The sequence below is a fragment of the Neltuma alba genome, unplaced genomic scaffold, assembly GCF_004799145.2.
Source record: "Neltuma alba isolate B1F8T4 unplaced genomic scaffold, ASM479914v2 tig00013398_pilon, whole genome shotgun sequence".
NCBI classification, from domain to species: domain Eukaryota; kingdom Viridiplantae; phylum Streptophyta; class Magnoliopsida; order Fabales; family Fabaceae; genus Neltuma; species Neltuma alba.
In genome coordinates, this window is record NW_021637656.1 from 230,041 (window position 1) to 253,765 (window position 23,725).

Consider the following 23,725-nt stretch of genomic DNA (forward strand, 5'->3'; position numbering starts at 1 on the left):
AGAGGGTACTGTCTAAAACAGTAGGAGGATTTAAAATTATCAAAAGCATAATCTGTAAAAGAAAGAGTGTTTTGATTTCTTGAATCATAGATTCATAGTGATAAGGTAATCGTTTTTCCTTTCACGAAGCAAATTGTAAATTGTTTCTCTTCCTCCAAATGGTATTAAGTATGTTAGTTTATGAATAAGATAATTCAAACATTTCTTATTCAGCTCCAAAAGTGAAGAAATGAACCAAATCCTGAATTTCACATAACAAGAAGCAGAAAATTTTATTGAAAAACATCCCATTTGGATAGTTCTGGAAACAGGCCAATACTCCTTCCCAGAGAATTAACAGTCTCCGCCTTCTTTCATAGTACAATCAAGCTTGTCATTTTCTATTTGCTGAGATTTCTGCGATATTCTAATAATGTAGTTCCCTTATCACCTAGAAGAGGCCAATAAGCTCGAAGCATATGTTTATTACTTGCAGTTCCTTGCTTCCCATGTCTGAACTCTTTTGAACTCGGATTAAGTGGGTGATGGAAACTGCTTAGGCAATAAAAATGTTAAGAGTTGGTCCAATTAGTAATGAGTCGGCTCATAACTCATAAGATCGTGAATTTAAATCCCGTTGCAGATATGAGGACCTTGTTGGTAGGTGATTTGTAAGTATTCTCCGAGCCTGGAGGCATGTTCTAGTCCTGGTGAGTCTTCGGACTCAACTCACTTAAATTTTTTTTGTGGCGGGAAAAAAAAGTGTTGGGCAGTAATGGAGGTCCACTAGGAAAAATGGACCTTTTCAACCCCGAAGCTCATCTTTTGATTTTTAATGGGCTTCATTTTTGTAAATGTGCAACAATATCTGGGAATGGGAAAGGGCCTTCCTCTCAAAAAGGGGTGGAGCTTTCCATGCAAAGAGTCAAATATATCCTCATTCAATGTGTTAAATTTCAAACATGCTCTTTTTCTCATTGATAAAAAAGCGCTCAAAATCCAAGCGAGACAAGATGTCGTTTATTATTACTATTTCCAGTTTAGTTGCATTCGCCTTCTGTCCTAAAGTTGTTAAAAATTTATTATACTGATATTTCTTTTAACAAAAAAATGTTATAATTACACAAATTTTTGATAAACTGTTTTATGCTTATCACTTATGTAATAAAAGAAATATTTCATATCTATTTGACTAATATATTTTTTTACTATTAAATAGTATATTTTAATAATTTTATTTTTAAAGATCAATTGTACTCGTTTCGTACTGCCTTTAATAATATGGGCCTGTTTGGGTAACCCTCAAAACCATGGTTTGGGAGGCAAAACCATGGTTTTGATGAGATGTCATCCAAACAGCATCAATTTTTGGTCAATAATCTGAAACTATGGTTTTGGAATCCAAAACCATGGTTTCAAGAGAAGTGAATTCATTCTGCTTTTGACTCAAATTGGAGAGATGATTGTGTCTGTCAAAGTAGATCTCAATAATAATATGACTTTAATATTTCTCAATTATTTTTTATAAACATATTTAACATTATATCTTATAAACATATATACACATATTAATTATTTATTAATTACATTATCTTATGTATTATTAATTATGTTAGTAAAAAATATATTATTAACAATTTTATTCTTTCAAATTAAAATATATCATAAAATTTATCTTTTATATAATTATCATATTAACTTATGTTTTTTTTAGTAATTTGTATATATAAAAAATACTTCTAATAACAACTATCTAAACACTCTTAATTCTCAGAATTACTTTTTTACAAAATCTATTCTTCACAGAATCTATTCTTTTCAAAATCTATTCTTCAAAAATTATTCTCCAAACCATGGTTTGATTTCATCCAAACACACCCATTAACATGCTTGTTCAATTTTTTCATCAGGTAAGATTGAGGGTATTTATGTCTTTTTGGCACTTTTCCTCTTCCTTCCCCCCCCCCCCCCGGGGAGGGGATAAGACCCTTTCCTTGATTCCTCGCTGTCCTTTTCTTTTCAGCCGCCTTGTCACAGTGCGGCAGCGGCAGTCTCTCTCACTACTCGACTTGGGTTCTCCCTCTTCTCAGCTCAGCAGCCTTACCAACATCGTGAGTGTGACACAGCATAGAAGTTCCCTCGCCTCCCACTCTTTCTCTCCTGCTTAGAAGTTCTCTCGGCTCTCTCGCATATCTCAGCAGTCAGGATCAGCTGATCTCTAGCTTCGTTCTTTTCGTACTCATTGTTGTAAGTGGTGATTTCTTCGTTTAATACTTTTTAAACGTCAGCATTTGTGGATATTTCTTTGGCAAGTGATACAAGGTTAGTCAAGTAATGCCGGTGGTTGCCTTTGTCACAGAAAGGCCCAGTTGAAAGCAGGAACTTGATTCTGCGGTAATGGCTCAGTTGAAAGCAGTTTCTCCTCATTCATGCTCCGGTCTCTCCTCTTTGGGACATGGAACAGGTGCGTTTGGTTAAGTTTTATGTTGTCTTTTTTTCTCTCCTTTGAAATTTTGGCTGCATGTTTTAATTTCTTCTTTCCCATGTTATATCTTCCGTTTGAAAATTGTGGGGTCTTCTTGTTTTTACTTCCTTGTCGCTGGAAATCCAGAATCCACAAGTTTTTGCTTGCGGCTAAACGATCTTTTTCAATGGGCTGTGGAAATTTTTTTTTTTTTTGGGAAGAAATTATATTCCACTTCTATGCGCTATTGAAGTTTGATGGTTCATATATGGTGGAAATTTGAGAGCTTTAAGTAAAATGGTTTAGTTACGCGAATTGTGGTTGCTCTTGGCGATTTCCTAATTGCTTGCAATTAATTTAATTCATAGGGCATTTACTGCTTCCCCGAACATGGAACGCGAAGCCATCATCATACAGAGAGGTGGGCTGAAAGCTTTCTCCTTCAATTTTTATACAATTTTCTTGTCTGAACCTATCTCTATGTTTTGGCGTGTGTATTGATGGTCTTATTTTGGACTTCTAAATATAGATGAGGCCACCAAGAACAAGCATTGGTATCACCAAACTCCCGGGTGAGGTTTATTGCTCTTCCACTCATTGTAACTGTAAAGATTCCTGTGTTGACTTAAGTTTATAAATTCTTCATCAAGTATTATCCCTTTATTAATCTTTTATCTTGGTGAAGTGTCTACTATGCGTTCATATTTCATAATAATTAATAAAGTAAACGCAGTGCTTTCGCATCAATAGCTAGCTGTTTATCTCCGTTTCAGTGATTCTCATAGCGGTAAAGCTTTCAATCAATGCCTTATTTAGCGATGGATTTTCTGTCTCTGTAACTGCTCTTCAAGTAATATTTACCCATACATAAAATTCATATAACTCCTCATCAAGTAACATTGTCACAAAAAGGAAAACTCATAAAATTAACCCATTGGCTATTGGCAAAGAAGATGGTATTTGACTGTTATAAAATCATGGTATAACAGCCATGCAATTTAGTTTATGATGGTATATACCAAACACTTCATCTCTTCTGAATGAGTATGAACACTTTGGCTTCTTACCTCTTATTTGTTCTCGTGCCACTAAAGAAAGGGAAGAAAGAGAATTGAGGGCTACATTGGCTGTAATTTTATACTATTAGATCCAGGGTTAATATTTAATGTTAGTTGAGAAAATCTTTTTTGATATATTGATATTGCAAATCAAAACATTTGATGCTGTTCAAGATTGAAGCATCATGTTTGTTGGTCTCAAAAAGTATTTTTTTTATATGCAGTATTAAAAGCAGTTTTAAGCAGCAATACAGAGACAGAAGTTTCCAATGCCAGCAGTGGGCTTCGTGGAAAATTAAATAAGGTTGTGCTGGCTTATAGTGGTGGCTTAGACACGTCAGTCATTGTCCCGTGGTTAAGGTATATATGCCACCCCCCCCCCCCAAAAAAAAAGGCTAGCCTTTCATCAGAAGTATGCAAAATTTGATTTCCCTATCTCATTTTTTGTATCTTGAATAACTTTGAGGGTGCTGGAGAAATTTTTTTTAAGGCATTGATTCATCTTTAGAAAAGAATATATTGATTTGTTAAAAAGAGCTAGGTGCATTTCCCTTTGTCTTGCATGGAATATGAGAAATGAGTCATATCTGTGAAAAATATGGTTTGCTATGATTTTATATATAGTATCTGGATATAGACGCTAGAAGAGACTATAGACTTGTAGTTCTGCAGGTAAAAGCATGAGATGATAACATTTTTTTTTTTTTGGTTTTTTTTGGGGGGGGGGGTCTTTCTTTTCAAGGACTTTTGGATGTAATTTGGGATAACGAACATTAGATAACATTATCAATTCAGTGTTTTATATTTTTATTGAGATGTTTTTAATGATAGTATTTACAATTAAAAGCCTATGTATTAGGCCTATGCTTAATACGATCTTCTCAACATCATTTCCTTCTTTGATGACCTTTGAATTGCAGAGAGAATTATGGCTGCGATGTTGTTTGCTTCACTGCGGATGTTGGCCAAGTATGTTATGACCTCAATTTCTGGTTTCAAGACAATTATTGTGTTATTGAAAATGATGACTTGATGTTGTAAAGTTATGACTAGGGTTTAAAAGAATTGAAGGTTTAGAAGAGAAGGCCAAAGCCAGTGGAGCCTCTCAGTTGGTGGTGAAGGATTTGAAGGAGGAATTTGTCCAGGATTACATATTCCCTTGCTTGCGTGCTGGTGCAATATATGAGAGGAAGTATCTCCTGGGGACCTCAATGGCTCGCCCTGTTATTGCAAAGGTATGTTTCTCATTTTTCTAGTTACTGCAAAGGTATTTTTTTCATTCTGTCTTCTAAGTTTGATCTAGCTGATAAGTTTTTGTCTTAGAAATAAATATTGTACTGGCTATGATCACATTTCTGCAGTTAATAGTTGATAAAACTTTAGCCCCTACATTAAAGATTGACCTTCTAATTTCAATTTTCTTCTCTAGTGTCACATCGTTGTTAGCTTTTAGTGCATCATTGATGTCTTTTTAGTCTTGAGTCTTTAGGCAAAAAGTGTAAAAAGTCATGAACTATCTTCTAGGATACTTTATTTGTAACAAATATGATCTAATCCATATGTTCTGATAGGCTATGGTGGATGTTGCAAAAGAAGTTGGAGCAGATGCTGTCTCTCATGGTTGTACTGGGAAGGGAAATGATCAGGCATGTTTACAATTACACTTAGATTTAGCTGTTCCATTTTATTGCCTTCTGACACGAGTTTGTATCATTTAGGTTCGTTTTGAGCTCACATTTTTCGCTCTGAATCCCAAGTTAAATGTTGTGGCTCCATGGAGGGAGTGGGACATTACAGGGAGGGAAGATGCGATTGAGTATGCAAAGAGGCATAATGTGCCTGTTCCTGTGACCAAGAAATCTATATACAGCAGAGACAGAAACCTTTGGCACCTTAGCCACGAGGTAAAATGTTTAGTGTGAAAATTAGCTGCATCAAATGACATGTCATGGCTATTCTCCCCATTATTGCAGAATATGCTAATCTGTGTTTTCTAGTTAAATTGCATGACGTTCATTGAATTTTGCTTAAGTTACACGAATTTCCTGTCTAATCAAAACCTGCATGGACTTCCCTCGAAAGAAAGAGTGCTTGACGCAAATTTCAATTGAATCTTGTTGAAACTGTGCAAGTCTCTCATCTATTTTTAAAATATATACCAACCCCTCTTAAAAAGCAGGCTTTTATGTGTAATTTTAGCCAAATTCATGAGGTTTATGTAATTTAGTTTTTGTTTTTATGATAGGTTTGTATGATTTTTGAAAATAGAATAGAGTATACGAAATTTTAACAGAAGTCATCAGAAGTGTACTTTACGGGATGATCGTGTATTTCAATGGTTTGATTACTTTTGGAATCTGAATCATCAAATTGATTGCGCTACCTGATTCTTATTCCAAAACTAGAAATTATGATTGACGTGTGTATTGATATTTCTGTCTCTCACTTTTGAAATATGTGATGGCAAAGGGTGATATTTTGGAAGATCCTGCAAACGAGCCAAAAAAGGATATGTACATGATGTCTGTGGATCCAGAGGATGCTCCAAATCAAGCAGAGTAAGCATATCCTTATGCTTTTCTTATGTTGTGAAGCACCAAAAGTTACAAAAACAACATTGGATCATGTTTGATGAGCATCCCACACAAGTATCAGATGCAACGTGACACTTGGAATTGCAACTAGATACTGAATATTTTATCATGTGGCTTTTTATTTTAATGTTGGTGCTTCATAGTGTTCATGTTTCTGCCAGACTTGACACTTTACAGCACATGTTCTTCTATCTGTCAGATATGTGGAAATCGGGATAGAATCTGGACTACCCGTTGCAGTCAACGGGAAGAGGCTTTCACCAGCATCCTTACTCTCTGAACTTAATGAAATGGGTGGAAGGCATGGAATTGGTCGGATTGACATGGTTGAAAACCGGCTTGTCGGTATGAAGAGCCGAGGAGTTTACGAAACTCCTGGGGGAACCATTCTTTTCACCGCAGGACGGGAGTTGGAGTCTTTGACACTTGACCGAGAAACAATCCAGGTCAAAGATTCATTAGCTCTTAAATATGCTGAGCTCGTGTATGCCGGAAGGTGGTTTGATCCTCTCCGAGAGTCCATGGATGCCTTCATGGAGAAGATCACAGCAACTACAACAGGTTCTGTGACATTGAAATTATACAAAGGCTCTGTTACTGTGACTGGACGGAAGAGCCCTTACAGCTTGTATAGGCAGGACATTTCATCATTTGAAGTGGTCAGATTTATGATCAAGCCGATGCTGCTGGGTTCATACGGCTTTATGGCCTTCCAATGAGGGTGCGAGCAATGCTTGAGCAAGGCATCTAAGAATTTTATCTATGCTTGGTGATTGCATGCTTGTTTTGTTCCACTCAATTTTTGTTGGACTTTAATGGGGAGTTTCACAAACTTCATTGTCGACTGGCTTAAACTGCAATAATGCATGTTGGCATCACCTGATTTCCTCATCTCAGTTGTCAACTGACAGTATGGTGCAGAAAATGTAGAGGATACTTTGTGGGCCCATGTTAGTTACAGAATTATGTCTGCTAAATTTATGCTCTCTCTGCATCATAATATAAGGTGCTATTTAGAAGAAAATTATGGTCGGAAATACAAGACATTTTTGGGACAAATGTCATTTTTCTACTTTCGCCCGTATTAAATATAAGAGAGAGAGGGATAAGAGAGATGAAAGATAATAAAAGTATAGCATTAAAGGCAAATCAATCATTTTTAGGGGTGAAATAAGAAAACTCTAGTAGAAATTTAATGACTAAACTTTCATTTTTTGATATGTTGGAAAAGTTAACCGACTTCTTACGTTAGGAATCAAAAGGAGTACAAGTTTTAGTTTAGACGGTTGAATTTTTAAGGGTACTTGTGTTTTTAAGAAAAAATGCTAACTCAACAAATTTAAATAATAATTTTGCAATTAAGTACTTACATTTTAAAAACAGTAATAAAAATAATAATGTTAATATTAAAAAAATTAAAAATCTAACCTAAAGCTTAGTGTAAACAGTGACTAACGAACTGTCATGCATGAGTTTCACAAACCTTGTGCTTTGTTTCAAATTAAACATTAGACATTCAGATGATATCATCTGTTTTTCTATCATATGCGATCATCTTTTGAAATTAAAATACTACTAATTTTTAAATATTAAAAAATTTCAAAAATTAGATAGTGCAAATCAAGCAGAGGTGGTCCCAAATCTGCTACCGAAACAGTAGAGGGAATTGTTCCAATAGGCTCAGTTTGCAAACTACGGCGCCTGTATTTATTACGTGCTAAATAACAGTAAATATGAATTTGAAGTGTTGGGCTCCGGTGGAGGCCCACAGGGAAAATTGGGCCTTTTGAAGTCCGAAGTATGTGCTGGATTGGCCCATCATTAGCTTTTAAATGGGCTCCATTTCGTCGTTCTTTGTAAATACGGAACAAACTTCAATCCGTTTGATTATAAATATTGCCTATGTGATTAGCTTTCTAAATTTAATTTTTGAACCAGTCATACCTTACCTCATTCGAAAAGAAATATAACATAAAGTAAATTAATCTTTTATTTGTTAGTTTGAATAAATTCAAATTAAAAAATTTACAGTGCAAAATGGTTAAAGTTAAGTTTTAATTGGCAAAATTTCATATAAAAAACTATCCATGTGCTGCTCATGCCATGAACCAAAGCCATTCAAACTTTACTTTTTCATGATTATAGGTAGGATAAGAAATTACGCCCTCGGGTTATAAACATAAAACCCATTTTTACACTACAAAATGGGTCTTATATTTAGATTCGGAAGAGTATTATATATTTTTAATAACGTTAGGCCATTCAAATTTTTCCCAATAGCGACTTCTTTGAAATAAAAATACGGGTCCATTAGTCAGAATAAATTACGAAAAAAAAACTTAGTTTTTTCTTCCTTAAAAAATTAGTAAGTCAACTTGAAGATAAATCTCCTTTCATCATCCACAGTGACATTTCAAAGGTAGAGAAATAACGTTAAAAATACTTTTAATTTACATAATTTCGAATATTTTTAACATTTATAAGGTTAAAGACATGATGCTTTTGAATTATTCAATAATTTTTCTAACCAAGGCAACTAAAGTGTTTTGATCCTTTTATAAAAGACGCAAAAATTAACGGTAAATATTTTGTAGGGAGAATGACAATTAAAAATCATGTAAAATTTGAAAATTTTGTTGTAAATAGGTTTTTATTTTATATTTATTCCTTTAAAGGGTTCCAGATTGTCATTCTTCCTTATATAGCCTTTTAAGATGAGATGACAGAAGATCCATGTCAAACATCACCGCCATTATCAATGAATAATATCTACCTATCTATCTTTTATTGATTTTTTTTTTATATATATACAGGAACATGGCAATTTTTAATTCATAAATTGTTTTCTCTTCCTATACCTAAGATTCTGAAAACTAGAATGCACTTTACTCTCATTAATTGGAATGTGAATACAATGATTTTTTTTTTTTGGCCAACATGAATGCCATAATTATCAAAACTGTTTCATGGAAGTTGTAGGTCCATAATCTCTTACCGAACCAGTTTCAGTACTCATCACAGTAATAAGTACTGTAATGCTTATCAAATCTCAACTGTTTCAATTTAATACGGACGACCAAAATTTAATTTTTTAGATAAAAAAATAATATTTATTTAAAAATTATTAGTTAAAAATTTTAAATCTAGATTTCATGGCAGCAATTAGTATCACGCTGCCCGTAACTGGTTCCTCTCTAGAAGATAACCATCTTTAAATTAAATGCTGTCTATTAAAGGGGCAACAACATTTAACATATTTTTATAACCCCACTTTGTCAAGTCTCCATTGAAAAGGTAACACAACAATATTTGTGGCCCTTGCTTTCAAGAGGTCATAAATGATCTGGCCCAAGAAAATCATAAATAAAATTTTCAAAATTTTTTATATGAAAGCCTGAATGTTAATGTTAGGGGCCAGTCTAATAAAAAAAAATTAATCATTCACCACATGATGGATAGAGACTTAAATTCCAACCGAGAGAGGTGTCACATTTAATATTTGAGAGGCCTCAAACCAGAATACTTTTGTCTAGCAAAAAAAAAGAAAGAAAGAGAGAAAGAAAACCCAAATGTTATTCCCCACAATACTAATATCAAGCTTTATCTTATTAGATGGCGTTAATTAGATAAATTACACTATATTGTTGTCCTCTATCAAGTTAATTTTCAAATATACCATTCATTGATTTTGATCCATATGATAATTTTGATAGAGTTCCACGTTGATTGTGGACACTTTAAAACTTTCCCCACCAAGGAACCCAAGCACCACGTACCCCATTTTTGTAACATGGGGGTCTAGAACTTACAAGAGGACATATTTAGAATGGCCACGCTTGCTTGAATTTATACTAAATTAAATTTCTATGGTACAAGCTTACAACCACGTGCCAACATTTGTTGAAAAGATGACACTGCTTTCTTTTAATTAAACAGATAAATTTTCCCAATAAATAAAATGAAAACAGTAAGATAGCAAGCTGCCATATGAGAAATAAACAAGTGGAGGCAATGGCCATTTTAACACCAAACTATTCAGTGTACAATAAAATGATACCTTGATTACTCCCGTGGAGTTAGGTCAGCTGGCTGGGGCTGTCCTAACTTAACTACGGATCTCGGGTTCGAGACGTGGGAACACAGCACTCCAAGGGGCCAGGGGGAGCCGTCAAAAGATCCTTACAAGCCCCCGAATCCGGACTAGTCTGGGGTCGTTGTCACGTCTGAAAGACGCCTATTATCCTGGGATACCGGATGGAGTAATCCAAAAAAAAATGATACCTTGATTAATAGGGAAGGAAGGAAGGAACATGGTCCCCCTCAATCCTCCTCCTTTTGTGTTGCTTTGTTTCCTTGAGCTCCATTATGTTGGCCTACTCATTGGCAGCTTCCAATAAATTATTATTACTTTCAAATTGATTCACCTACTTAGTAACTAATGGCTTAATTAATTGTTCATAGAATCATCAATTTCTGTATTGGGATGTGCAAATATTGTTAGATGCCTTCAATTCAATTAGTAATTGACATTTGTGGAAGTGGTTGATCTTCTACAGCTTTTTTTTTTAGCCTACATATACCTTGATTTGATTTCCCATGAGGTAGTTCTTAAGAAAAGTGTGCATGATGGATTTGGATTTTTCTTCTTTGTTATTTTCGATAAATCTAAAAATAGTGCTACTTTGGATGCTCCGCATTTTGTCTTCAATTGCAAGTCACATTTTAGAATATATTACATATCTAAAATATAAGTTATACTTCTCTTATCCTATTTATAAAGCACTTCGAACATGTTTCACATAGACTAAGAAAAATATTAAATCTCATTAACTCTCATTTAAAATTTAATGACTTTCTAATTTTATCTCTATTTAAGATACGTTATACCTCGTATAAACAAAATCAACACAATAATAAAAAAGAGGTAAAATTGTACATCTATACAAAAAATCTCTCTCAATACCGTATAAATAGGACCAAAAATACATTCTCTCTCTGCCCTATAAATAGAATCAAAGGATTATATATTACAAGATTTAAATGATATTAAATATTTTTTTCATTCTTGCTCCTCATTAGATAAAAAAAAATTAAAGGAGTAGAGAGAAAAAAAAGAAATTTAAAATTCATTTTGCTAGTTTAATTCTAAATATATTATCGACGCCAAAATCTAAAGATTATATCTGTGATTATTTGAGCCATTATCTTATTGATAATTGAAAATTTTAATTGAATTTGAACAGAGTCAACCATACGATTGTGGCAGTACGAATAACGCAATTATTATATTAGATAACACGGCTGGAAATGAACCAATTATTAATATCCGTAGACTTATAAATTACAAAAAAAAAGGCTGGAGAAAAAAAAATACTCCCTCCGTTTCTTATTATAAGAGACATTTGATGCTTATGGCATGTTCCTATATATAAGAGACACTTAAAAGTTGTCTCTACTTTTTTGTATTGATTTCCTATTTCATCCATATTTATTTTCTCCAACTCACACTCTCTCTCCTTCCCACTTCTCTTTCTTTAAATAATTTATCATTGTTTTCTCTCATACTCTCTCTTCTTATTAATGAGGGTATTTTTGAAAAAAAATTATACTTTTACATATTGATTGTTTTTAACTAATTTTAACTGTTTTTTTTAACAACGTAATTCGGTTATTTGTCTCTTATAATAAGGTGGAGGGAGTAAATTACAAAAATGAAGCGATTTTAAAACGATAGTATTCAATTTAGAAAATATACAATAACTGAAAAAATTTAGCAAAAACAACTGCCATTCTGATCCTTATTATAATTAATAAATCACTCGTAATTTCATAACAAAAAAAACTATAAATTGATAAAAAATTTAAACTTATTCTATAAGTGATTTATATTTAAAATTAAAAAATTTCTCCTACAAGTAACTATACTAATGATCCCAGTGGCATATGAATAACATATTTATACATTTACTTACAATTAATTTGATCGACTTATCCCTTGGAAAAAAACTTCATACGCGGTTTAGTTGAATTGACAAGCATTACGTCTGGCATCTTTGGCTAAAGAAAAAAGAGGCCAACTTTACAAGCAACAAAATGCTGTTCTTTTGAGTAAATTGCCAAGTTTAGTCCATAACGCCCTCATTAAGCAACTAGCGCTTTACTTTTTAATAAATACTCCTCCGATCCCTAATATAGAATCTAATTATTGAGTTAGTTTTAGTTCTAAATATAATATCCATTTTTCATATTTATCAATTTTTTCTAAATTACCCTTATAGATACTCCTTCAATCATAATCAAGTAGAAGAAGAAGATGGGGTATTAAGAAAGATAATTATGATATTTTACTATTTAGGAAAATAGTGTCACATTTCTTATAATTAGCTAACTTACCTAACTTTTTAATCTAATCAAATTAATTAAATATATCTTATATTAAGGACAGGAGGAGTAATACAAAAATTAATACGCACACACATAACTCTAAAGAGGGGCCTCTTGTAATTTTTCACACAAGGAAAAAAAAAAAAAAAAAGCTGCCAATGGCATCCACAACACTTTTTTTTTTTTTCGTATGCACTGGTCAACTCACTGAGAAATTACAAACCAGGCTCATCTGAGTTGGATTACAGTAGGAGGAAATTACATATAAGACAAATCCGGATCAACTCATGGTGAGACCCATACAGATAGCGACTTTACCACCTGTAGCGTTGTGTTCATAAAGGATCAAACCCATGATTTTTTATTAAATTAAAACAACTCTTAACAGTTTATTCAAACGGTGCTAACATCCACAACACTTTAATGCTGCATCATCGGGTGATAAATAAAATATCATGATGTATGAATCAAGAGGAAGATTCTATTTTCGTTAAACAAGATTAAGTATTTAAACTTTACGATTTTTTTTAAAAAAATAATGTTTAAAAAACTTGTTTTCTTGCCAGCAAATCATGTTTAAGCAAATCATATTTAAAAACTACTCCTCCAGTCTTAAATATAAACCCTTCCACATATTAGTATAAGGATATTGTATTTAGAAGTACTTTCACAGAGCAACAATAATTCAATCTTGTACAGTAATATTAAAAAAAAATCCTAACACTAGCCCTATGGAATTGACAAACTCGCTCAATAAAATATTGGATGCAGGTAACCATATCAATTTATCTACCATCTGTTGGGGCATCTCTCCAAGGATCCGTATCCTCACAGAGAGAGACATATACCAACGTGAAATTTAGGTTTAGGCCTCAGAAAGTGGAAGGGAGAAACAAAGAAAGAAGAAGAAGAAGATAAACACAACACGGAAAAGTATATTCCTTAGTTGATGTAAAAGACCATAAACAAAGGGGTGGCCAAACAAGCCTCCACCATTCAAGATTATAGAAGGCTAAAAGATTGAAAAAGGCCAGGTGACTCGCAGTAACACCAAAAACCTCACAATATTTACACACCCAATATATATACTGTACAAGGAAACTTGCTCTTCTTCCTTATATGCACGCATGATGCTCTCGCTCCATGTCCCTTACCAAAAGCAAGAAGAAACCTCTTCTTCAGGCAACAATGGAGTCCTGCAAAGTGGGCATGTAATGTTCCAGTAGCCCAACCACTTCTCCAAGCAATCCTTGTGGAAGAGATGACCACAGGACAAGCGATTTACTTCAGATTCTGGTTCAAATTGACTCAGACATACAGAGCAGTCATGTTCTTCAGGATGTTTACAACCACACAAACTGTCAAACCGGATTGTCGGTGTCCGGCTTCTGAACTCTTCGATGTAATTCTCCGGCGAACAGAGGTCAAACTGGAGAGACTCAGGCAGGTCTTGAGAAGGGGATGATTCTGATGATGATGGTGTGGTGGGAGATGATGAAAGACTGATACCAACAATGTGAAGGATTGTTCTAACAATGCCTTTAACTAAGGATATGGAAAATGCAGTGTTAACCAGAAGCACACACAGTACCCCTTCAGATGGAGCTGGCAGACTTGAGAGGCCCATTCTGATCAGAGAGATATGAATTTCTGATATAAATGCTATCCCACAGGAGAAACTTGACAGACTGTGCAAAGGATTATCAGTGAGTCAAGGAGGATCAGCAGACATGGAAATGCATAAAGACCGGAGTCTCTGAGTCTCTTTTTTCTGTGACCTGAAAATACATTAGAAGGAAGATTAGTCAAAATCATGATCAATCACGCAAAAACTAAAATGGAAAGATACCAGAAGTGGAATTAAAAAAAAAAAAATCAAGCATCGAAGTAACAAACAGCATAGGGTTAAATACTGACAAAATAGCTAAAGTGTCTGATCGCACAAGTTATTTGCATAGACCGTGATGGAAAGGACGTGAACGTCTCCAAAGGAACTCAGAATTTGGATGATCAAGAGGAACATAATCTCACCCCAAAAAAGGAAGACTAAAATCGAAATCCAGAATGATAGTTTCTTTCCTCTAGGGAAAGAATAACTATTCAGAAAATTCATCTACAAACCGAATTAGATTAGAGCAACAAATATCAGGATTCCGGAAAACAAACAAGAACAAGCAAGTTATTACAGAACGAAAACTAGACAAAATTAAGCCCAAGTAATATCTAACTTTACATCCGAGGGTCGAAACTGTAAGATGAGGAACAGAAATCAAATGATAATAACTAGCTTGGCTTCATCACCATCGAGATCTACCACGGACCAAAAGTTTATGAAGCACAACAGGAACTAGAAACCAATAATTAATTATATCAAATCTAGAAAATGTTGCAGAATCAAAGAAATGACACACTCCAGAGAATATAAATCCTACTTTGACACCAGAAGTCGAAGAAGAGATCTAGCATTATAGAGAACAATTTTGGTTGATGGAAACGCAAGCTTTTCAGACATTAAAAAGAAAAAGGAATACATTTCGAGACTTACAAAAGAAAGATTTGAAGATTGCGATTCTGGGTAAGCAGGAAGAGAAGCTAGGGATTAGGCTTCCTCAATGAAGAAACTCAGAGAGGATGATAGCTGATAATGGGCAATTGGGTAAGCTTTACTGAAGAACCCCACGCTGGCAGCGAGCGATTGATATAATAGCTGAGTTTAACCCAAGAGGTTTAACCATGGTTACAGCATCGTGCTTTCCCAGGCATGGTGGTCACTAACCATGGTTAAAGCTGAAACCTTTTTCAAGAACCAATGCCTCTTTATGACATCAGCCATCATCCATCATCCGTTGCTTCTTCTAGTTCCTAGCTTTTTTCATCTTTTGAGAAATAATCATTTTTCTAATGGGAAAAAAATACAGGGCTAAATTCAAAGATTTTTTTTTAATTATGTTCATATATAGCTATTGACAATACAATTTGTCCAAAATCTTGTAAATATAGAATTTGGTATTTTCTCGCTGTCTTAAACTTTTAATTTTACTCTAAAAAGGTAAGCTTGCGTCATAAATAATAATAATAATTATTATTATTAGCTGCTGTCTCTGTCTCTGCCATGTTCTCTTTTGTCTTCTAGTTTGTCTAAACGGGGGATGGATTAGTTCTAAATTTGGGTAAACATTTACTTTAATAACGTTTGGTAAGTAAGTAAAAAGAAGTGAAAAAGTAATAATGAAAGAAAGGGAAAGATAAACTAACAAAGAAACAAACAAAGAAAGACACGCATATAGTATTTATTTGGCAGTTAGGTAGGAAAAGGGTTCCCCTAGAGAAAGGCTACATAATTATCAAACTACCTCCAATACTTAATATAAAATTAATTAATTAATTTAATAAATTAAAAAAGTTGGTTGAATTAGTTATTTGTAATAATTAAGTATTGTCTTTCCTTGAATACCCTTACTAATCATATGTATTAACTAAAACTACTATTTGATTGAATATTTAATATATATAACTATTATAATGACTACTTTAAAAGAAATAGATAAATATGATAGACAAAATGGATTAGAATCTTATATTTAGGATCAAAACAAAATTATTAAGCAAATCTTATATTAAAGACAGGAGATAATATATTTTTAGGCACAAATTTTTTTTATTAGAAACAAACTTATTCAAGACACTGCTATTTACCAAATATAAGCCTCTTTCTCTGCAGAAATTATAATCTTAATTTATCACGTTGTAACAAATTAATCCCTCCAAGTAAATTCAACTCCAATTGGTTAGACAATCACCTTGTTAACAGCTAGCAATAAGTAGTTCATTCAATGGGTCCATAGGTGCCTGAATTTTTTTTTTTTCCTTGCCACCGCCTGAACCAATTTTATGAACCATAAATATTTATGGCACTTGATTAATAAAATATATTTTGAGAAAGCACAAAAATTATTTAATCCAACAACATTTTTTAAAGTTTACTTTTTTTAAATAACTAGAAGGAAGAAATCAGAAAAAATCATATTATTTACAATTCAAGTAAAAGATACTATTTAAAGTTTGTTAATCATACAACTCATTATGAAATTTATATTCTAAATTGATGGATGATTATTGATTAATCAGAAACTATTACTACATTTTGAAGTAAATTATGATCTACTTAATAAAATTATACATACATATCACATCCAATAAATTTTGATATGATATAACAGAAAAGTAAATGGAATACAAAGTTAATCCATAGCAAGTATTTATACAGGCCCTACTAAAAAATATTCAAAACAAATCAAAATATTGAACAGAAATATGAAATTTGTGCATTTCCTTCGCCTTTCCTGTTCTGTTAAGCGGGTTGCTCAAACAATGCATAATATCAAAATCGTTTTATATATAATCTCTCCTTTTTATTATATTTATCTTTTAAGAGATTTCAGTACATATATTAAAAAATATAATTCATATGGAAAAAAAATTTTCACATTGCAAATTTACCCTTAATTCATTTTGTAATTAATAAACAGAAAATAAAAGAACAAGTGTTTATCTATTAGCACTGAATATTGGCATCTCTTCTGACAAAAATCTTAGGACATTAAAAATTGGACTAATCTTTAAACTAATCAACATAATAATTCAATTCAAGAGTCAATAATCCATATGCGACCCGGAAAAAATAATATTTTTTGTGAAAAGTAATATTTAAATAAATGATATTACTAATTCACAAGTAAATAAAATATTTAAGCATGAAATTAAACCATATATAATGCAGCAAGATAGAGTTATTGAAGTACAAAATTTTTTGGTCAAAATATTGAATTACAAATTTGACAGACTATTATTTTCTTAGTTATCTGAAGATAATGTCATTACAAGTTTAATAAGGAGGAAAAAAATATGACATTCATCTCAATTAACTCATTCAAAACTCTTAATAAAACTGACTAGCTATATTCAGTTGGCTTGGGTTAAGTTTTAAAATAATTGATTCGTGAAAACTTGTAAAAAAAAAAATTTGGCAGAAAAAATTGTAAAAAAAAAAGGTCATTTTTCAGAACCTTTTATTGATGACGGGGACTCTACTAAATCGTGAAAGAGATGTAATGTAAGTATTGAAAAAGGCTGTGATAATAAGACAATGACAATTGTGGCACAAATTAAATTAACCTCATCTTTATATATTCACTACCTCCGGTCATAGTTATAAGATTATGTTATATACTATAAACAAAATCTTATAATTAGGATTAGAGGTAGTGTGTATATATTAAGGACGTTTCTGCTTAAAAAGAAAAAATTATAATAAATTAATTTATGAGAAACATTCCTTCGGGACTATCAATGCAAAACTTGAGAAGATGGTCTCGGATACCTTTATATCTTGGTGGTGCTTGTTAGATTTCAAAAAGATTATGAATTTCAGTATATATACACTAAAGAAATTTTTATACTTTTTTTTTTGCCACCGAATTAACGTTTGCCATATTAAACGTTTTCATTGGCATATATTGATATACATACGTACATGAATTATTGGATTAAATAAATATAAAATAAATACAGCTAGCGTCCAAGGCAAATTGTTCGCAGCTCTTACTCATGGACTATGTATATTTAAACTTCATCGTGGGTGTTTGTTTAGAAATTAAAGATGACAACTAGCCAATTTGTTTTAGAAGAAGATATTATTTCTTACAGTTCGCTGAATTAAGTTCGTAACCAAAAAAGAAAGAAAGAAATCAAAGATGACTATTTAATTATTTTATTTTTTGAAAACATATAACTTGAGGAATAAAACAAAATATTCAATATTTGGGGAATCTTCTGAACGTCATCAATTAAAAGTGTAAGGACAGGTGTCCCGTTGTCTTGTGCAACACTTGGATGACCAGTCACGGTGGTGGGTCTGGGAAGAAAGAGAAATTATTAAAAAAAAAGGGAACGATGAAAAAATTAAAATAATCAAATATATAAATAATATGCAAATTAAATCATAGAAATAAAAATCAACTACGATTTATTTAACGTAGTTTAACACTCATTCTCCTTGAACAATATTTGAATTCGAATTTTGTGAATAAAAAGAATAATTGTTGACCATACGTACCTTATATATATATATATATAATTTAATCTTATATAACACTTGGAAAATATGCTATGTGGTTCTTTATTATATAAGACACCACATTATTTATCTACTACAGTTTTTTCTATTTTACCTATGTTCAATGTTGATGTGGAAAAAATACAGATATTTTTAAAGATATACTGCCTCCAGTCTAATTATAAGATATTGTTTATAAATTACAAATAAAGTCTTATAATTAGGATCAGAGGTAATATTTATATGAGCAAAATGAGGATTGATTTATAAATAAGACTTATAGGAGTATATATTCATATAAATGTTACATGATTTTTAAAGAGCTCAACGTAGAAATCTACTCAAAGTATTTTATCATGGACGCTTTATGTTATCAATTTTCTCGGGTATAAAAATGCATATAATTTTTTTAAAATGAATGCAAAAATAATATGGTCATTAAGTTAATTAAATGTTATTGATTATTTTACAAGCATGTCCGCGATGCGAAAATGTACATAATTTTTCTCAAATTGTGCAAAGAGATACGGTTATTAAATTAATTAATATTGACGGTTCAACAAAATATCCACATATGTTGCATAGTACTCCTCCGGTCTTATTATAAGACCCAATTTGACTTTTTATTTGGTCCTAATTATAAGACCCCATCCATTTATATCTCTTATATTTATGCATTTTTTTCCAAGATAATCCTTCTAATAATAATAGTTTTAGCCAATATACTTAATTAGCAAGGATATTTTAGGAATGACAACACTTATTTATTATAAATAACCAACTTAACTTACTTCCTTAATCTCCTCAAATAAATCAATTGGGTCTTATAATTAGGACCGAGGAGTATTTTCGCTCCCAACAGTCCCGTCTATCACTAGAGGTCAACAACAAAATGACAAAACGGTAGAAATCATTATAATTTCTGTATAAATATTTTTTATTAGGACAATTCTAATTCTATTTTAGATATTATTAGGTATTACACGGGAGTTGTGGGATTTCTGTCTCAACTATAATTTAATATTAGTTTGTCATGTTATAAAAAGATTAGCGCCTTTCTATTAGATCCAATTAGATTGATAATGCCTTGCAAATTAAAAAGAGAGTTTTGATAGTATTTGGATAAGAACAAAACCATAATTTTAAAAGTATTTTTACGATATGCGAAATAAATATATAAAAGAATTTGTTTCAGTTTATATAAAAATATTTCTGAAAACGTTTTGAACGCCCCTCTTATACTAAAGGGTCTTTGAAAGCATATAAAAAATACTTTTTTACAGAACAAAACAACTTCTTCACATATTTATTTTGTACATTGTAAAAATATTTTAAAATCATGATTTTAACTCTATTCAGATACTCCGTGAAGCATGACCTGTGGTGAATGGGCCTCAAAAGTTATGAAGAGATTTAGGGGGTGTTTGGCAAAATCAAAACCTAGGTTTCAGAATCACTTTTCTGCAAAACGAGGTACGTCCTCCACATATTTATTTCATAATCTGTAAAAACACTTCTGAAACTATGATTTGGTTCTATCCAAACACCCTCTTACCATGTGAAGCGGTATTACTATTATAGACGAGTGGGTGGATGGATGGATCTGGCGGTGCAGATGATGAGCAGAGTCTGACGAGTGCAGAAGATACGAATCGTTGATTGGGCATCTGAGAGGGGTCCCCACTATGGATAAGTACATCATTAGACTCTCCCCACACATCCATACGTGTCGCTTTTATAACCAAAACCCATCTTCCTGTTTTAACCATACTCGTGACACCTGTTCCTGGCCCCTCTCCCTGCTTTCAAGTCGCGTCCCTTTCCCTTCCCTTGTGTTTTAAGGGTTTCAAATAAAAAAAATAATTACTAATAAATTTTAATAACAATTTCAATAATATGTAACAATAAGATTTAGAATAATAGATTTTAGAGTAAAAAATAACAGCCTCTATAATTTATTTTATAATATTTTTATTTTTTAAAATCTTATTATAATTCTCCTTATTTTTAATCTCTTCTTACCCTATCCAAATTTTTTATCTTTTATCTTTTTTCTCTCTTAGTCACCAACAACGATATGGTAGTATTCCGTTTATAGCAAGGTTAAAGGCAATTTTGCCCTCTAATTATCTACAGAAAAACACTTCGATATATCCTAAATTTTTGTGCAGAGCATTTAAAATGGAAAAACCTCATCCCCAGCAAATATTTTAAAAAATACCTCTATTTAATAAGTGTACACACACTTGTTATCTGATTCTCTTTCGTCATGTCAAGGTGGTCCGGTGCAGTCCTCGGTTTATCCAATTCTCGTCACTAGTTTTAATTCGAAACAACTTTGAAAATAGAAAATTTAAAAAAAGTCAGTTAACGCTTCCAACAAACGACAAAAAAGAAGGAAAAGCCTGAACTGGTATTATGAAAATATGAGAAAATAATCAATATGCCTTTGTGTGATGCTCAGAGAAGAAAGTCGTTATTTTGTATTCTGACCTTGCTAATTCATATTTTAATCTTGTTATTTTTATACTGGCTTTAGTTCTAATTATAAGAACCAGTTGACTAATTTGAGGAGATTAAAAGTAAGTTGAGTTAGTTATTTGTCCTAAATAAATGTTATTTTTATACTACTTTTTTGCAAAACGAGACAAATTTCTCCATATATTTACTTCGTAAACGGTTAAAAGCACTTTTAAACTATAGTTTGGTTTTCATCCAAACACTCCCATAGTTATTTTTTCAAATGGACATATGCTTGCACATGAGGAAAGGATGTTGTTATTATCTATTCTAAACTTATTAATCTATGTTGCAATATTGTTGTTTTCACATCAAATCCATTCATTTTCTTAAACTGACATATGGATAATTGCCCCGCATTTCTATAAGTCCACTTTAAGCTTTTTCTCTTTCCTTATCATTTAGAAGTGTTAACTTTTTTTTTTTGGAATTTCCTATTTCAAGATTTTCTGGTCATTTCCTTTATAAAAATTGATTAAATTACATTATTAAGTAGATTTTATGTTAAAGATTGGAGATAGCAGTTTGAAAATAAGTTGCATATCACCAAAAAGGAGCTGCTTCTTCTAGAAGTAAATTACACTTTGATGCTTTCACAATTTTCAAGTGTTTTTATACAAGTAATATTCTAATGGGAAAATTACAATGAGTTCCTAAATAAGGAAAACAATTAAAAAACAAGTCCAGAAGTTATCATTCTCACTATAAGATTTGTCATTATAGGCTGTTGAGGTCGTTATTAGAACTTTTTAGTAATTATTTCTCTTATGTAGGATTTGATTGTAATTCTTTTTTTTTTCTAATAAGGCATTTTTCACTATATTTCCAAGGATTTTTTTATTAAAATGATGGTCACAGTATCGCATGAGATACAGGATTTAAAAAGGAAACACGAGATATGAGATGGGTGGAAAGGAACACGTTATGATTCGCACTGGCCATTGAAATCAAATCTCCAAACAAGGAATGCCACATAACACAAACAAGTACAGAGAGTGGGTACGTGAATGTCTTAAAGTGTCACGCGCGTGTTATCACTTGGTGAGACAATAAGCCATTATTGGTTCCTTTTCTTTTGTTTGCTTTCTACTTTGTCCATTATAACATATCCCATCTCCACCTAATTTCTCCCTCAATCTCCTCATCATGTAGCCCTTTCTCTTCACACCCTTCACGTGTTTCTGTGTGTCTAATCTATACCTTATTTTCAGTTCTAAATATAAATATAAATTGATTAATTTATTTTGATCTTAAGGATAAAATATTAATCAATTCTGTTTTATGTTTTTTCCCCCAAAATAATCTTACTGATTGCTTTTGAGGAAATCGGCACTTGTTTATTATATATAAAATATTAAATTTGATCGATCTTCTTACTTTCTGTAAATTAATTACTCCTCCCATCCTTAATAAAAAACCCAATTCTTGAATTGATTTTGGTCCTAAATATAAGATCTATTTCTCATATTTATCAATTTTCTCTAAATTACCCCTATGGATACTCTCAACTATAATCAAGTAGAAGAGGGAGATAGGGTATTAAGAAAGATGATTATGGTATTTTAGGAAAAATGTGTCACTTTTCTTATAATTAACTAATTTACCTAACTACCTTAATGTAATCAAATTAGTTAAATGGGTCTTATATTAAGAACATGAAGAGTATTTGATTTCTATATTTAGTATGAGAGCGAGTATTCACAAGTGAGTTGAGCATGAAGAAATTTTATGTGGAAAAAAATTCATGTTACTTCCAATTCTTAATATAAGATATATTTAACTAATTTACACGAATTAAAAAAAGTAGTTAAATTTATTATTTGTCAAAAATATGTGTTATTTTTTTAAAGATCCTCTTAAATCATTTAGATTGAAACTACTCTTAACATATACAACTAATACAATTAATTTGAATTAAAAAAATGATAAATTGAGATTTTATATTTAAAATTAAATTCAATTCTTACTAGTTGCTATACTAAGAACCTATTTGTGACAATAAGTTTAAGTAGGTCGACATTTGTTGTCTTCCAATGTAGAACGCGCGCGATTTCTTTTGTTAATTTTTGATTGATTTATTTTTTTTTCCAAGATTTTTAAGATAAAAATCTCATTTTGTGGTTTTTTTTTTTTTAAAAAGTAGGTGGGTTGGTGAGGGATTAGAATATGACACGTGTTGAATCCAAGAATCACATGGAATTTTGGTTTCATGTGCATGCTGTTTCCTCGAAGCTGGACTCCGCTTTTATCCCGAACCCAAAACAAAACAAAATCTTATCCAAATCAGATCTCTGTTCACCAATTTTGCTCTCTCTATCCGAACTCCAATAACGTCTCATCATATTACCAGCCAATTTAAATTTTATTATCCCTTGCGTAACTAAAATATCTCATATCCCTGTTCCATTTCTAAAAATCTTAACTTTTTTTTCACATGGTTTAAAATTAAATTTATGTTAGACACACAAAAAAGTTACTATCTCCGATTCTTTCAATATAAAAACTAGTTAACTAATTTAAATAGATTTTAAAAAAAAATTTATTTATTTATTTGTAATAAATAGAAATCGTCTTCTATAAGATATCTTTGCTAATCATGTGTATTAGTTAG

At 31.8% G+C, this 23,725-nt stretch overlaps 1 protein-coding gene and 1 pseudogene across 1 annotated transcript; one reads left to right on the forward strand and one right to left on the reverse strand.

Moving 5' to 3' along the window:
- The first annotated feature begins 1,997 nt into the window (after positions 1 to 1,997).
- Positions 1,998 to 7,076, forward strand: LOC114737000 (argininosuccinate synthase, chloroplastic-like; annotated as a pseudogene).
- A 6,317-nt stretch (positions 7,077 to 13,393) lies between these two features.
- On the reverse strand, positions 13,394 to 15,091 carry LOC114737024 (probable E3 ubiquitin-protein ligase XERICO). The gene is made up of 2 exons (XM_028924916.1): positions 15,025 to 15,091; positions 13,394 to 14,257 (listed from the first exon to the last, which is right to left on the reverse strand). Exon 2 carries the CDS (start codon positions 14,104 to 14,106, stop codon positions 13,630 to 13,632), a length of 477 nt encoding a protein of 158 aa, XP_028780749.1. The 5' UTR covers positions 14,107 to 14,257; positions 15,025 to 15,091; the 3' UTR covers positions 13,394 to 13,629.
- Positions 15,092 to 23,725: the final 8,634 nt, after the last annotated feature.

Excerpts from the sequence above, each read along its gene's own strand:
- LOC114737024 (XM_028924916.1), bottom strand. The coding sequence starts at position 14,106 with ATGGGCCTCTCAAGTCTGCCAGCTCCATCTGAAGGGGTACTGTGTGTG.